This window comes from Arachis hypogaea, chromosome 17 (genome assembly GCF_003086295.3).
Source record: "Arachis hypogaea cultivar Tifrunner chromosome 17, arahy.Tifrunner.gnm2.J5K5, whole genome shotgun sequence".
Classification (NCBI taxonomy): Eukaryota; Viridiplantae; Streptophyta; class Magnoliopsida; order Fabales; family Fabaceae; genus Arachis; species Arachis hypogaea.
In genome coordinates this window covers 128,734,124-128,751,752 of record NC_092052.1, presented here as the reverse complement: position 1 = coordinate 128,751,752, position 17,629 = coordinate 128,734,124, and the positions used below count along the sequence as shown (strand labels likewise).

The 17,629-nt window shown below is 29.4% G+C and overlaps 1 protein-coding gene across 1 annotated transcript; it reads left to right on the top strand.

The window, feature by feature from the left end:
- Positions 1–8,996: 8,996 nt before the first annotated feature.
- Positions 8,997–13,554, top strand: LOC112765140 (inactive TPR repeat-containing thioredoxin TTL3). Its single transcript, XM_025811009.3, has 7 exons — positions 8,997–11,204; positions 11,292–11,484; positions 11,641–11,813; positions 11,969–12,302; positions 12,398–12,602; positions 12,686–12,786; positions 12,985–13,554. The coding sequence occupies exons 1-7, from the start codon at positions 10,267–10,269 to the stop codon at positions 13,135–13,137; spliced, it is 2,097 nt and encodes a 698-aa protein (XP_025666794.1). The 5' UTR covers positions 8,997–10,266; the 3' UTR covers positions 13,138–13,554.
- The last annotated feature ends 4,075 nt before the right edge of the window (positions 13,555–17,629 follow it).

Below are 17,629 nucleotides of genomic sequence, written 5' to 3'. Positions count from 1 at the left end.
AAAAACCATATTAAGAGACTAACATTAATCCCAAAGATAGTTGGGACCAACAAATCAGCCACCGTAACATAGAGATAGATGTTAATTTTTCTTTTAATTTATCGGTATATCACGTGTACATTTTTCTATTTGAATGCTAAAAATTAAAATAAAGGTTTGAACACGTAATTATATTTGAATATTAATATGTCATATTACCGTGCATATTTCACGAAATTTTTAGAATATGCAATTATTACAGTGAATGCAATTAACTATTATAACATTATATACAATTAATGAACCCAATTAATACGATTAACAATTAATGAATCCAATTATTTCAGTGAATACAATTAACTATTTAGTCAAATTACAAAGATTTATAGTCTAAATTAATTTGGGCAAATGTGATATAATTATTTTATTAAGTATCCGACGAAAAAGAGATTCAAGAATATAATAATATATATCTATATGTTTTTATAAAAAAATTTACATCTAAATTTATTATAATTGTATATAGTGTTTAGTGTATGTTGATGATTTAAATATTATTAAAATTTCTAAAGAAATTCTAATAATTATAAAAACTTAAAAAAAAGTTTGAGATAAAAGATTTCGAAAAGAGTAAATTTTGTCTCGATTTACATACCAAACATACAAATAAAAGAAGGAAAAGTATAAGTAGACAATAATATTGTTGAAAAATATGAATAATAGGATTAAAAAAGTAAATTAATTTTAAATTTAATTAGTGACATGAGTAATTAATATCTAATAATAACTAAATTTAGGACATGTTGTTCATGTTATTCAAAAAAATCATTGATTATCTAGTATAACCCATAAAAGAATCTTTACTCATCAAACAATTTACAAAAAAAAAAAATTTAAAGAGTATTATTTATAATGATAAGTATATTATTATTGAGAATGTGTTATAAAATTTTAATTATAATAAAATACACATTAAAAATATTAATAAAATTCTCTTATTTATTTATTTTATTTTTATATTTATTTTTTTCTATTTATTTATTTTACAACAATATCAATGGATATATGCTATTAATGAGGCGCGTGGAAAAAATTAATTCTAAATGCCAGATACTTTAATAAATAATGTTAAAAATGAAAAATTTAGACTGTTTTTTTGCTGTTTATTATTATTATTATTATCTCCCAAACATTTTTTATTTACACAATAATTTTCTCTTCTCTTCAAACATGTAAACGTACTCCAATTTCTACCAGATTTGAATCTTCTTAGGTATTTCCATTCAAATCCAACTTTGGATAACCAGCCATATGCTTGTTTTTGAAGTATGATATCTCATTTTTGAATAATTATTTTTTTATATTTTTTTTGTCTTATTTATAAAATAAATAATAAAAGATTATATATTTTTTTTAAAGTGAAATTTAAATTTTAAATTTTTATTTTAAAAAATAAAGTATGATATTTTATTTTTGAATAATTTTTTTTATATATTTTTTTAATTTTATCTATAAAATAAATAATAAAAAATTACACTTTATTTATAAAGTGAAATTCAAATTTTAGAAAATCCAAATCATTAAATGACTACTTCAAATGAGAAGCTTGAGTGTCACACAACGTTAACATTGATATGCGTCAGGTAGTGACTGCTGATTATTATTATTATTATTATTTTTTAGTGCAGTCACCATTGACACGTGCAACATTTTTATATTAATATAGTAACTAGTGATGAATATGATAATGCAAAAGAGAGAGATTGAACGCGTTTATAAAATGATTTAGATTTAGATTCAGAGACCAATGATTATTGTACACGCATGGACTTAGTCCTTTACAATTTGTGGTTACGGCTAACTCTATATATGTTTATATGGACTTGACACCTACTTACCCTCTTTGATTTTTATTAATCTCTTAATCAATTAATAGAATGAGACACGAAGGAGAAGAGAGGATTTGAGGGAACTCAACAAATCCATTTTAATTGGTTCAATGGATTTTTTAAGGGACCATAAATTTAATTAACAAATGGCTACAAATTATAATATTCTAATCATCATCATCACTTCTTGTCTTTATCTTCCCCACCCTCTCCTACCACTCCCTTTCTTTTGTATTAATATGCATACAAATAGACCCACCACAATTATTATTATGGTAACCGACGACACTGCAATATTCTTGTGTTGTTGTTGCGTACCCTCAAAATATGCATAAATCTTTTAGAAAATAAAAAATATGTACTATAAGGTAGCGTTTATTTTGAGATACTGAAACAGAGATTGAGAAATTGAGATTTAATATCATGTTTGTTGGTTTTGGTATTAAAATATATGTTTCTATTTCCAAAATTTCAGTATTTCAGTATCTCTAAAAAGTAGAGACACAAGAGACTAAAATTTTAGAGATAGATGGAGATTGAAACTTTAATAATATTTTATAGAGACCACTTTAATAAAGACACTAAAAATATCTTTTTTAAAAGACGTTTATATGTGTCATATTATTATTGGATATTTTTATTAAACTTGTTAATAATTTATTTTTTAATAAATCAGAACAAAATCGGTTTATTATAGCAATAATAATAATAAATCTAATTATTTGTATTATAATTATTAGACCTGATTTGATCCGATCGAATTACACAATCTAAATCGAATATCTTTTAACTTTTTTTATAAAAAGACAAATATATCCCTAATTTTTTATTTTGTAGATATTTAAATCTCTAAAAATTTAAAAATACAATTAAATTTATAAAAAAAATAGGTTTATTGTTATTGTTATAAAAAAATCGGTTTTATTCTAATTTATTAAAAAATTTAAAATAACCGGTTCATTAATACGTCCAATAATAATGCGAAACGTAAGCGTCTTTAAAAAAAGACATTTTAAGCGTCTTTATGGGAGCATCCCCAATATTTTATACCTAAAATACCCTTATTTCAATTAATTAATTACAATTTTATTTTTTGTGTAAATTAAATTAGAATTTTATTCTTGTTTCAATTTATGTCTCTCACTTTACACCAAACAGAATACTGAAATTTATTTCAGTCTCTGCCTCTTAGTTTCTGTCTCTTAGTTTCTGTCTCTCAGTCTCAGTCTTTCGGTATCTGTCTCTCCACCAAACGCTACCTAATAATCTTTAATTTTTTTTTTATCATAATTTTATCGGTTATCAAAATTCATGTAATAAACAAAAAAAGAAAAGTAAAATAGTTGAGAGAAAATCAAAGATGAAAATTTACTTAAATTGGAAAAGGTAAGTGATGGCCCTTTGTGTCTATTATTGTTTTGAAGGCAAGCAACAAAATCAAGGACATGAACGATGATATCTTTGTTCGTCGTAGAACTTTGACTATTGTTTTCACTAGGACATAAGGTTATTTGCATGTGATCCGTATTGATATAAAGTACCTTTCTTATTTTTTATTTTTTTTTTTTCACTCTTCGTTCACTGAATGAGAGGAAATCCGTATGTCCCATCCCATCATAACGTATTGAACTACCTGAGATAATTAATAAAGTAACGTTTGTTTTGAAGTATTGAGACAGAGAAAGATTGAGATTTACTATCATGTTTGTTAGTTCAGAGATTGGTACTAAAATTTTTGTCTCTGTCTTTAAAATTTTAATATTCCAGTACCTTCAAAAAGTAGGGACACAGGAGACTAAAATTTTTAGAGATAGAGACTGAAACTTTAATAACATTTTATATCTAAAATACCTTCATTTCAATTAATTAATTCTATTTTTATTTTTTGTAAAAATTAAATTAGAATTTTATTCTTGATTCAATTTTTGTCTCCGACTTTACACCAAACAAAATATTGAGATTTATTTCAATTTCTATCTCTTAATCTCTATCTCTCAGTCTTAATCTTTCTATCTCTGTCTCTCCACCAAACGTTACCTAAAATTCCATATATGAATTGAAGCATAAGATTCCATATAGTGAGTAACATTATGTAATCTTGATTTATGCAACATTAAAATGATATTAATAATAAGTGTCAAATTTAATTACTAGCTAAATAGCTAATAACATGATGCCATACAATTAATTAAGATTTCAATAATGCATGATATAATTATGGTTTTGACTAATATCTAAAGAGAAGAAGTGTAGGAAGAATCTAAGAGTGGATATATATGGCGTCTGGTGCGGGGTGGTGGTGATTAGAAATCGGCACCGACGAAGAGAGAAGATTATTGCATTTGATTTATACATAATGCATGGTCCCCCGGCCCCATTTTCCATTGACATCTTCCGTGTCTCAAGTCTCACAAACCCAAATTACAATCCCTGCCAACCTCCAAATATAGGAATTCTAATACAATATTAAAAATATTATTTGAATATTAAAATTATCTACTAAAATCAGTTATTAATGTATTTGTGTATAAATATATATCTAATTTAATTTATTTTTAATGTATATTTATATTTCAACATGTATTTTATATTAGTAGTTGATTTTGATGGTTAATTTTAATATCACATAGCATAGTCGATACTATATATATGGAAGAATATTAAAGAGTCAGTCGATTTTATTATTTTTGTTTGGTAGTTAGTTATCGATATTTAAAAATGTGAACTAAAAATATGATGTTGAATTATTATACTAAAAAGATTAAATTAACAATTAAAAATAATAAATTTTGCACACCAAGGTTAGGGGTTTGATTTTGCATTTGAATATATAAATGCCTGCACCTTCATGGCCTCTTCCTTTTTTCCATGGGCTCCCCTGTTCCAAGCCTAATAAATATTAGAAAAAAGGATAAATAAGTTTTTGATTTTTTAGACTAACCAATGTTTAAGTTTTTGAAAATTTAAAAATATATTTAAATTTTTTATTTTTTAAAAATTTGAATACATCGATTTTTTTTGTTCATTTAAGTTTGTCAGACCCAACAAAAAAATTAAATGTGGCTTCCGTTGTATTCACTAGATCGATATATAAATGTACATATGGGAAAATTTTTAAAATGAGACAAAATAAACTCAATGATCGATATGTCTAAATTTTGAGAAAATCAGCGACTTAAATATCTGCGGACCAAAAGATCAAGGAGTTATTTATCGTTTTTTCTAAATATTATTTGTGAACAACGTTAGGGAATTATTTTTAGTTAATATTAGTTAATCTTTTTAAAATTATTTAATTTATTTAAATTTTAAGTTATAAATTCTTAATTTTAAATTATAAATTAAAATAAAATATTTTTTAAAAAATTGACTAATATTAATTAGTTAAAAATTATTTTTTAATACTTTCTCATTGTTTGCTTGTCGAATCAAGGTTTATTATATTTTGTATGTGAATATATTTAGTTTAATTACTCTGTTGGTTTCTATAGTTTTGTAAAATTTTTAATTGGATCTCTATACTTTTTTTTTTAATTGAGTCCTTGCACCAAATTGTTTTTTTGATTGGGTCCTTACACTTTTTTTTATTTAAGTCCCTGTACCAAATTTTTTTTTTAGTTGGGTCCTTATAAAATTAAACCGATTACTGCTAAGAAGGACCTAATTGAAAAAAAAATTAGTGCAAGGACCCAATTAAAAGAAAAAAAAAGTATAGGAACCTAATTGAAAATTTTGCAAAACTATAGGACCAACAGTATAATTAAACCAATATATTTTGATTGAAAGACAGTTAGTTAATAGTTAAAAAAAGTTTGCATCCAAAACAAAAATCAAACTCTCAACATACTTAGCTTAAAGTTAAAAGGAATAAATCTCTTCCTCTCATCCACACTTGATTAAAAAATTAATTCAAATATAAATAAAATCCACATTCCCTTAATAACCATATTCAAATAGCAATAATGCTCTTTGGAAAAAGTTGAACTGACATAAAATTCCATAGTAATTAAGTTAGTAACCATAATCACATAGCAATGCTCTTTTGCAAAAAAGTTGAATTGGGGAAAAATCCTCGTTGCTGTGGCTTGGCAACAAATCAAAAGTCATCATACATATAAAAGCTTAACAATTAGAAAATTTTCTTATTTTTAGTCAGTCATTAATTTATTTGATATTATACATGATGGTTTTGGTTTCACCATCAAGTCCATTATTTCACCAATTTTATATTGAATCCATAACAAACTCATTTTCAATTTTCAAATTGGATGGTTCTGCTAGTTCTTTTCACAACCAATTCTGAAAGATCACTTTCATATGCTAACAAATCAATTGTTTTCGTGATTAGAGAAATCATAAATATGCTTTGTTTCTGGTCAAAAAGTAATGTCTCTACCAGCTTACACGTAAACCACATATTTAATATGCAATATCTATAATATAGTTGTTTACATACACGTATAAATGTGTGTCAACAATTAATTATTACTCTGGAGAAATAAAAAGCATTATAAAATGCACATTATTATGTGATATCCTTCACACCTAATTTATCCTCCATGCTTCAACTTAAAGTTTTTCATACATTTATGACTATGAATACTGTTTGGTAGCTTTTGTTTTGAGGTACTGAAAGAGAGATTAGAAGATTGGAATTCAGTATTATATTTGTTAGCTCAGATATTGATACTAAAATTTCTTACTCTATCTCCAAAATTTCAGTATTTTAGTACCTCCAAAAAGTAAGGATACAAAGGACTAAAATTTTAAAGATAGAGATCGAAATTTTAATAACATTTTATATTTAAAATATCCTTATTTTAATTAAGTAATTTTAATTTTACCTTTTATGCAAATTAAATTAAAATTTCATTCTTGTTTTAATTTCTATTTCTCATTTTGTATCAAACAGAATATTAAAATTTATTTCAATCTCTGTCACTCAGTCTTTATCTCTCATCTCTCAATCTCTATCTCTCCACCAAATATTACTTTTCAGATTATTTGGGTATACAAATTTAATTACCTGCCATATATTATATATCATATGTAGTTTATGTTAATCAACTTATTATTATATCATAATATTAATCAAAGAGGTGATAATTAAAAAAGAATTAGTCATAATAATACACCAAATCGAATTTCCAGATTAGAGTGAAAGTGAAAATTGTAGGCCCAACGTAACTTCCCATTCCCTCCCTTCCAAATCCGAAATTTAGTTTTAAATTATCAACTTTATTCTGTTCTTAATATAATTAAAAGGAAACCACATATTGGTATTCATATTTTCAACATGATAATATCATATTATAAAGTTGATTAAAGCAGATCATGCTTTATTTAAGCTAAGATTCGAAACTTGAGATGCAGGTGGAATAGGGTAGTATGTTATGAAGCATAGAAACCTTTTTGAATTTGGCGAACACATTTTAGATACAATATTCATCTAATATATATGTATTTTTTGTGTCTTAATAAAAAATACAAAATATTTTTTTAAATATACTTAAATATCATCGCGTATCAACTGTCTCTAATTTTATTCTTATCTTATATTTTTTAAATAAATTTAAAAATAATATATATTATTATTTATTAATACAAAAAATTATTTTAAATATTTTATAAAATTAGAAAATATAAAAAATAATTAAATATATAATTTATATTTTATTCTAATAAAATATTAAAATATTATTATAATTTATTTAAAAAATACTTTATATTTTATATATATACAGTATTTTATCTCTTATAAAAACCTAAAATTCATATGCTCGCATATTTCGTGTTATGTTGTGTTCATGTCCGTATTAGTGTTTATACTTGATAGGTAGCATGTCAACTAAATTAATTGAAAATTTCTAGTATATTTATCAATTAGGTGCTTAATATAAATCTTTACTGTTTGGATATAGTGTCTTATCAATTAGGAATGGACATAGATCACAGCAATGTTTTAGGAATATTCTCAAAAACTTGCTGCAACTTGATAAGGCGATTATCTTCCATTCAATTTTTTTTGTTTGGGCACCTATATTTAAAGAATATATTAAAATATGTTTCACAAAAATATGCAACAGTATACGAATCATTATTATAATACATTAAACCTTGTCCTTTTTAATTATATTTAGTTAGGTTGAGCCCTTGAGACATTTTCAGGGCACATTTTGACCATTTGATTCTTACAAATAAATAATACAAATAATAATTTTCTATCCGTGACATCACACATACACGCCTGTTGATTAATGATTATAGTAATAGTAATAACTAATAAGTAAGACATCTCCAGTAGGGAACTCATCCCAATTTCTGTTTATGGCCCACCTGTCATAAAAAGTAATTCCATATCAACTTTTGCGTCATAAACAGTAAATAAGAACTCAAAGCATCTCTCTCTTTTCCATTAGGAGGAACTAACTTTAATCCCTGTTGTGGTCTCACTTAATTAATTAATTAATTAAAATACTTAAAATAAATATAATTAATTTTTTTCAATAATATAATTTAAATTTATAAATTTAAAAATAATTCACAGTTAAAAGATATTAATATTAAATAAATTCATATATAACAATAATACACAATATATAATTCGGGATTACACTAATTTGTAAAATTAATTAATACAAAGAAAAACATAATTAAGCTCTATAGTTAACGATAAACATTGTAAAATTGCCATATGTATTCAATCAAGTCCTCTTTCAATTGTCTATGCTGCTGTCTATTTCGAAATTGGATATTTTTTTGGAGAAATATAAAAATTAAATTTATTTTTTAATGTAAGTAAATTTAATTAATTATAATTTAATATAATACTATAAATAATATTTAATATTAATTATGATATAAATAATTAATATAAATCATTAATTAAATAAAAAATTAATTATTTAATCTAATTAATTATTATAATTATTAATAAATTAACTATAATTTAATTACTTAATTAATTAATATTTAAATAATTAATATAAATTATTAATTAAATAAAAATATAATTACTTAATATAATTAATTATTATAATTATTATTGTATTAATTATTATTTAATTATTTAATATATTTATTTAGTTAATTAACATTATATATAATTATTTATTTACTAACTAACTTGCCATTTGGCAAGTGTTGATTGTTTCATAGAAGTCCCTGTTCAGAGGGACTCCCCTTCCTTGGAATTTGTGTGGGAACTCTCTTCCTTCCTCCTCCAACGCATAAGCCTTCTTTCCTTCTGACATAACAGTAATTGGGCTTCAATTTTTACTCCCGTTGGAGATGCTCTAAGTTGCTTAATTACTTTGTGGTTAAAACAGAGCGATAAAGTATATGTTTGAATCCGGCAGATGCAATTTCAATTTTTGAAACTTCAACTCCATCTGGCATATTACTGATTGGATTTTGACTTTAATTTAATTGGTTATCTTGTCCATTGCATTAAATATATATTATTAGGATAAAAATTAAATCTATTAATAATTTTCTTTTAAATAAATTTTCAATATTAAGTCCATTGTCTACCAACCAAATTTAGAGAAAAAGGACAAATAGATCTCTAACTTTTTGTTCCGCGGATATTTTTGTCCTTAACCATTGAAAAATACTTTTAAGTCTCTGACCTTTACAAAATTTGGACAGATCAGTTTCTGATGGAGCATTTGGACGGATCAGTCTCTGACGGAGATATTTGGACGAAGGGACTGATCTATCCAAATTTTGTGAAAGTTAGGGACTTAAAAGTATTTTTCGATGGTCAGGAACGAAAATGTCTGCGAGACAAAAGGTGAGGGACCTATTTGTCCTTTTCTCTTTAAATAAAACCAGTATTATGATTTTAATTATGGGAAGTTATTATGGCTTTTTCCACTCAGATATTTATACAATAATGTTCAACCTAAGTAGTGCAGGAAAAAGAATTGTTATTTTCTTGCTCATAACATCATACTATTATCTTATCTTATTTTTAAGGGAAAAAAAGAAGCATGAAATAAATGATAGAAATTCATTGATTCATTGATGAATGATGCGTGTATGTTAGCAAATATTATTTTGAAATGGTTGACAGTACCTACTACTATTTTGATTGTCCCCCCAAAGCCTCAAAAAGAGGCCAAAGTGGGTTTCTTGGAAGCCACTCTTTAAGGCTCCATTGATCTTTCTAGTTTGTATATATATATTATATATACACACACACACACATACTCACTTATTCACATCTAACACAACACACTTGTAAGTTGTAAACTCCTTACAAAAACTCCTTCCAATTCAAGCAATAAACTTGATCATTTCCATTCCCTTTTATTGCACACCATCTGTTTGTCATAGTGACTTCAACATATAGTTACTTTCTTTCTGTCGCATTTTCCAAACTTGACTACTAGTGATGGCAGGGAAGGGTAAGAACAACAACAACAAGGTGGATGTTGACTTTGGTTGTGGTTTGGTTGGGAGAATTCTCCAACTCAAAAGCAACAATAGGCTGAGAAAATCATCAGTTCATTCACTGCCCTTGAAAGCAAGCAACAACAAAGGACAGCAGAGAGATCATAAGGTGGAAAACGAATCCAACAAGCCTCAAATTCATGAATCAAAGACTCCAAGTCCAAGAAACAGCTTCACTGAGACCTTTCACACATTGAATGATGATCATAAACAAGCCAGAAAGACCACCTCTGCCTACCGAAACAGCCAGAATCGAAGACCTTCAGATGCTGCAAGAAGCTCAACATCATCATCATCTGGTAACTCGGAGAAGCAACACAGAGAAGCCATTGGTAATTCTCTGCAACTTGCTAGGATCAACACTAATAGTCACCACCAAAAAGAAAACTTGAGCAGGTCCCCAGTCAAAGATTTTAGTCCCTTGAAACTCACTGGAAACTTGATAGTTAACAATAGCCCAAGAACCAGTGTATCCAAGAGCATGGAAAGTACTCCCAAGAGTAAAGAGTTAAACCCCATGTCAAGTTCTTATTATAACAATGCAAGCAGAGGAGGACTAATGGGGAATATAATGAGAAGGAACAATGATGAGTTTGCAGCTCAGTTTCGGAGTCTAAGGAATAATAATGGAGTAGACCCTGAGTTGTTGAAGGGAATGGGAAATGAAGCATACAAGCAGGGAAGGTTTGAAGAGGCTCTGACCTTGTATGACAGAGCAATTGCTATTGACTCCAACAAGGCTACATATCATTGTAATAAGAGTGCAGCTTTGATCGCATTGGGACGGCTTCTTGAAGCGATCATGGAGTGTGAGGAAGCTATCAAGTTAGACCCTTCTTATGGCAGAGCTCACAACCGTTTGGCAACAATATATTTCAGGTACTTGGATCATAACAATGAAAATGGTGGTGATTTTGTTTCTATTAATCTTTTTCCCCCTTATAATAAAATTGTGAATTGGTGCAGGCTTGGAGAAGCAGAAAAGGCACTAACTTGTAATCAGGCAGCTTCAGATGATGATTCGGTTCTTGCTTTTCAAGCTCAGGCTCTTGAAGACCACCTTAACAAATGCACTGAAGCTAGGAAAGTCAAAGATTGGAAAACTATAATAAAGGAAACACAGTCCGCAATATCGTTAGGAGCCAATTCAGCTCCAAAGGTTAGTTTCCATGGTCTGGTTAACTTTTCTAATCCAATTCACCCAATTATCACTCACTGGTATCGTAAATTTTCTTTACTATATATAAGTTCCATACGATCACTAGCCCCTTAATAAGCCTTATGCTGAATAAAAAAATGGGTATGTATGTAACAGATATATGCTTTACAAACTGAAGCCTTGTTGAAGCTCCTAAGACATCAAGAGGCACATGCCACTTATGAGAAAGTGCCAAAATTTGACCGTGATTGGTGTAACAAATTATTTGGACCGGTTTGTAGAGCTTATGTTTTGATGATAGGCGTACAAGTTTACTTGGCAGCCGGCAGGTTGGTGAAAATGCTTTATTTGATAAATTCTCCAAGCATCATTCTTAGTTTACTGTGATACTGATCCATTGTAAAATTGATGACTATGATATCGAATGTTATTTGAGTCTAATTGGGGATGATCTCAAGTTGCTATGTATTTTTTGTGATGACAGGTTTGAGGATGCTATGACTGCATCTCAGCAAGCAGCCAAATTAGATCCAAGCAACAGTGAGGTGAATGCAGTGTTAAGGAGGGCAAGAGCCGCAACATCAGCCAGAATGAGTGGTAACTTGCTCTTCAAGGCATCAAAATTCACTGAAGCATGTGCGGTGTACAATGAAGGACTCGAGCATGATCCCAACAACCCAGTGCTGCTATGCAACAGGGCAGCGTGCCGTTCTAAACTAGGCCAATTTGAGAAAGCAATTGAAGATTGTAATGCAGCTCTTTTGGTTCAGCCTAGCTATAGCAAGGCAAGGTTGAGGAGAGCTGATTGCAATGCCAAGGTGCCTTAATGACCACTTTAACCCTGAATTCTTTTAGTACATACTTGTTCGAAGCTAATAAACTTTGTGTCATTTTCTTTTTGTACATATTATAGTTAGAACACTGGGAAGCTGCGATTGAAGACTATGAAGTGCTCATAAGAGAGAAGCCAGGGGATGAAGAGGTGGCCAGGGCTCTGTTTGAGGCCCAGCTCCAACTCAAGCTCCTGCGCGGTGAAGATATCAAAGACTTGAAATTTGGTTCGAATTTGGTTTTCATCTCGAGCAATGATCGGTTCCAACATTATGTAACCTCTCCTGGTGAGCCTCATTTGGATGTGTGTCTAAATAAAATTTGGGCACTATCAATAACAAACACTAACTAGTTGTGGCCAATTGAACAGGTATGTCTGTGGTGCTATTTTGCAACAAGGCAGCCAATAAAAATGTACTGTTGGTGTTAGAGCAAACCTGCAAGAGATTTCCATCAGTTAATTTTCTTAAGGTTGGTCAATATACATTGTTTCAGCTTGCTATATTAACTGAAGAATCTTAAAAGAAGAATACAGTAAAAATGGTATTAACAGTGGACAAGAATGTGAGATGCATATGTGCTTAGGAAAAATTAAAATTTTGCTGACCAAATTAGATATAGATTGAGAGCAACAATGTTCACACTTTTCTTACTTTATTATAATTTCAGGTGGAGATTGAAGATCACCCATACTTGGCAAAATCAGAAGATGTGAACTCTGTACCAGCCTTCAAAATATACAAGAATGGATCAAGGGTCAAAGAAATTCCGGGCAACAACCACCAGTTGTTGGAAAAATCAGTTAAACTATATAGCAGCTGAAGATAAATATACTCAAATAAATCAAGCTAATTATCTCTGCTTCTTAAATCTGTTGACTTTGCTTGGAAGGAAAGTGGAAAAACAAACAAGAAGCATAGCATTGCTGTAGTGGTAGCTGTAGATATGTTTATAGCAAAAAAGGGAATTCTTTCTGTTAGTAATTAGTTCTTTTAATTCTTTGCCTGTTTGAGCAGTCTTTTGATTCTTCATATCCCATATTTCGTGTATATTGGATTGGGAAACCAATTACTTGATACATTATTTTTTTTAGTTGAAATTACATATATTTATTACAGGAGTGATTTGTATTTTGTAAGTTTGTCATTTAAAATTATTAAAGCAATATAGAAGGAATACAATTACTGTACATCACAGAAAGTTGGTGATCAGTAGTGAGAGTTCTTATTATTGTATTCACTTGCTCTTGGTAGAATTAATTTGGGTTGGAATATTTAAGGATTACATGATTGAGCTTGGATTTAAACTAGACACCTTTAGCAAAATACTCTAAAATTCAAGTTTTAACACCTCTTTTTTTAATGGTTGCCAGAAGACACTTTTGATTAATTAACTTATTCAATATATTGGAACTAGGCCCCAGTTGAATTGTCTGTAATCTGAATTACTGTTTGCAATCAACTCAGGTTACTGTAATAATAAACACCTTCCTTAGTGTAGGACTTTATTTGTGTCTCTTAAAAAGGGTGAAAGAATCTTCAGTAGTGTTAATTATCCTCATCAGTGATGTCAAAATCATTCACAGGAGGCCTTCTATAATGTGAATAGATAGTTGTAAACCGATAAAAGAAAGAAAGAAATAGAATCATTGAATATAAATTTCTCATTCTAGTAACTAAAAATCCAGCATTAACTGTTTTGCATCCTTTTGTTTGCTCCATCGTCAATCAGCAACATCATTACATCATATGAAAAATCAAAGAAAAGAATTAGGGCTAACTACCAATTCAGTACCCGAAAGATTCTGCCGCTGACAAAAAGATCCCTTTATCGACAAAACAACCCCTGAATGATTTGAAAATACTACAAAAATAAGCAATAAATATTATATTTTTTGTAAGTAACAAAAAAATTTTTCATATTTAACAAACGACTTATCTATTAGATCTATATTTTTAGAACTATGCTACATGTACACTAAAATCAACCATTAAAGTCAATCGCTAGTATAAAATACATGTTAAAATATAAATACATATTGAAAATAAATTAAACCACACATCTGACCTTGTTGTTACTAATAAAATATAAATTTGTAGAATCAAACTATAAGGCTGAGTAATTTTGTCCTTTATTTATAGTATAGAAGGAAAATCAATGGAGAATTGAATTGATATGTACTCCACTTAAATACATGTTACGATCTAGATTTCATCTCATGAGATGGTTTGCCCCAGCCCCCAAGAGAAGTGTTTTCAACCAATCACTATCTTCATATCTGAGACTTGAACCGTCACAAATATATATAGATTATATAGCAAGTAACAACTATAATTAAACTAAGAGAAAAGGACAAATAGGTCCCTAACCTTTTTTTTCGTGGACATTTTTGTTTCTGACCATTGAAAAATACTTTTAAGTCTCTGACCTTCACAAAACTTGAACGGATCAGTCCCTCTGTCCAAATGCCTCCGTCAGGGACTGATCTGTCCAAGTTTTATGAAGATCAGGGATTTAAAAGTATTTTTCAATGGTCATGGACAAAAATGTCTGCTGAGCAAAAGGTCGTGGACTTATTTGTCATTTTCTCTTAAACTAAAAGATATGCTAGTCAAACGACCTAGACAGTTTTGGTTTGAAGTAATCAAACGTGTGAATTCCAGATCATGTAAAAATCTAATACATTTTCTTAACTTACAACTGCATTAGATGGATCTAAAGTTGTTTAATAACTAGGATGACATGGAGGAGCAATATTCAGCTTTTACAAATAAGACATTGCTTTGGTATTTGAGAGCGCAAAACAACAACAAAATCACCTAGCTTCTAACTAGGCTTTAACCCTTTTTCAGTGTACGGTGAGTGACAAAACTGAGATGCAAAAGAAAAGAAAAGACAACACCCTTGGCCCCTTCTACTTCACCTGGAGAAACTAGTTAAGTGCCAACTTTGCTTGTACTTATATATATGGCAATTGGCAAGGTTATATTCTTTTTTTTTTTTGGTTTATCTCAAGGTATTCATTAGGCTGGAAGTCTAATGATTAATTCTTCGGATACTGTAAAGGCATAAAATGGACGATCCTCTTAAACAAATAAGCTCTATTTCTATTCTCCAGTAAATATCGAACCTGAAAAAGATGGTTAAGAGACAAAAACTCTCATTCATCTACGCCAACTTGCGTTGGTAGAATATATTCTTGTTCATGTGAATCATGTTGTTGACCAACAAATCAAGTACACACTTGAAGACAGGACCAACAATCATTCCAATCAGCCCACACAAAACTTGACCAGCCTCCTCTATTATCACCTCTTAATGGGCCTCCATCATGATTTGGGTTTTGGATCGACACAAATTTACCTCATTTCTGTTGAACATAGTACATGCACACATGATACATAATAAAAAATACAACTAGGGTTGGTCTAATAGTTAGCTCATTAGTCTGCTTAAATAAATATCGAAAATTTGAATCTTAGTTTATACATGTAACAATTCATTGACCAACGATAAACCTTAAATGGAGCTCAATACCGCAGAAAATTAATCTGTATCCTACTGAACTAAAAGATATTCCAAGCAAGTATCAAAAATTTAAGTCCAAATTGAAAATACCATGGGAAACCATGATTGTGGAGCACATGCAACCATTTTCCAAAGTCCATATTATAATGACTTCCTTTTAACGCAAAACTAAAAGATGTAGTTCTTTCCTATAAGTATAAAATTTGACTAAATTCAAAGTTAGTCTCTCCCTTATCTTAATTATAACAAAGGATTCTCTAGTTTTATAGTGAGAGAGAAGCAGGTGTGTGTATATATTCGCATAGGACGTTTTCGCCTCCTAAAATTTTTTATTACATTAAGATTTTTAAATTTTATAAAAATAAAATATATAAATTTTTTCATCATATTTTTTAGGTTCTATTTGTCTAATTAAAAATAATGAATTTAACTAAAATAAAAATTTATATATCTTAGAGACCTTAATATAATAAAAAAATTTTAAAACGAAAACATCTTACCGCAAAATTTCTTAAAGAGCTATTTGAATATATATTCAAAATTAAAATATAAATTGGAGCCTCACCCGTGAAAATTTCTAGCAAGGAGCAGTGTGCTACAGTAATAGAATTATTTGGACTGTGCTTCATATATAGTTATCTGCTCTATTCATAATTTCATATCTACCTACACTTCACAGGTAGCTCGTTCATTCTGTCGCCACTTTCCTTTATCACTGGAAAATTGCAGAATGCCAGCATCATTCAGTAAACCACGGGCTTGTAATTGAATTTTAATCAACGAAGCAACATACATAATTTTAATTTGTCCTATTATCCCAATAAAACATTAATAAATACGAACAAGGTGTTTAAGGACTCCGTTGACTCTGATTAATAATACACTTGTTATTGTTAGTACCTTAAATATGTGTTAGAGAATCATTAGAATCAATTTAGATCAATTAATATCGTCTATATTTATATAGTATATCTGTACATTAATTGTAGGATTCTATATCTTTATTACTTTGATTCATTTAGTACCTATAAATACCCTTTGTATATTATATCTTTTCAACACAACTCAATAATACATTTTTCAGATTACTCTCTCAGTCTCTTGTTTCTAACAATATGAACACTAATATACTAAGGAAGCCATTTCAATAAAAACGTCTAAAACATCTTTTTTTTTTAAATATTTTTTAATAATTAAAATTTAACACATATAATCAATGTTCTGAAAAACGGACCGGACCGGCTGGTCGCACCGGTCAAACCGAAAACTGGCGATGTAAATGGTCCGGTCCGCTGCTAATAACTTCTCATTTGCAAAGCGCTATAAAACCGTTGAACCGGCTAAAAACCAGCCGGTTGAACCGAATTAGTAACCGGCCGGTTCTTGTTAAACGGTGTCGTTTTTATCTTTTTTTTTTTAAAAAAAAAGACATCCCATGGTTCAGCCTCACTCACTAACCGTCTCACCCCCTTCCCCAATACAACCCCCCTTTTTGTGAATCACTGTGACCTTCTGCACTCTGAAGCAAACCCAAACCCTAGGTTCTCCCTGGTCCCTGCAACGGATCTGCCGCAGTGCCGCCGCCATCTGTGCTGTCGGCGCCTCCGTGGCTTCCTCCTTCCAGCTGTGCCGAGCCCAGGCCCTCTCTTGTAGCTCGGTGTCCTCCTTTCCCCTGTTCCCGTCCTCCGTGGCTTCTCTGTTCGAGGCTTGGAGTAGCTCGCCGCCGTGTTGTCGCTCGCCGTCGTCTCCCCGGTCGCCGTCTGTGTTTCCGTCGAAGGTTAGTGGC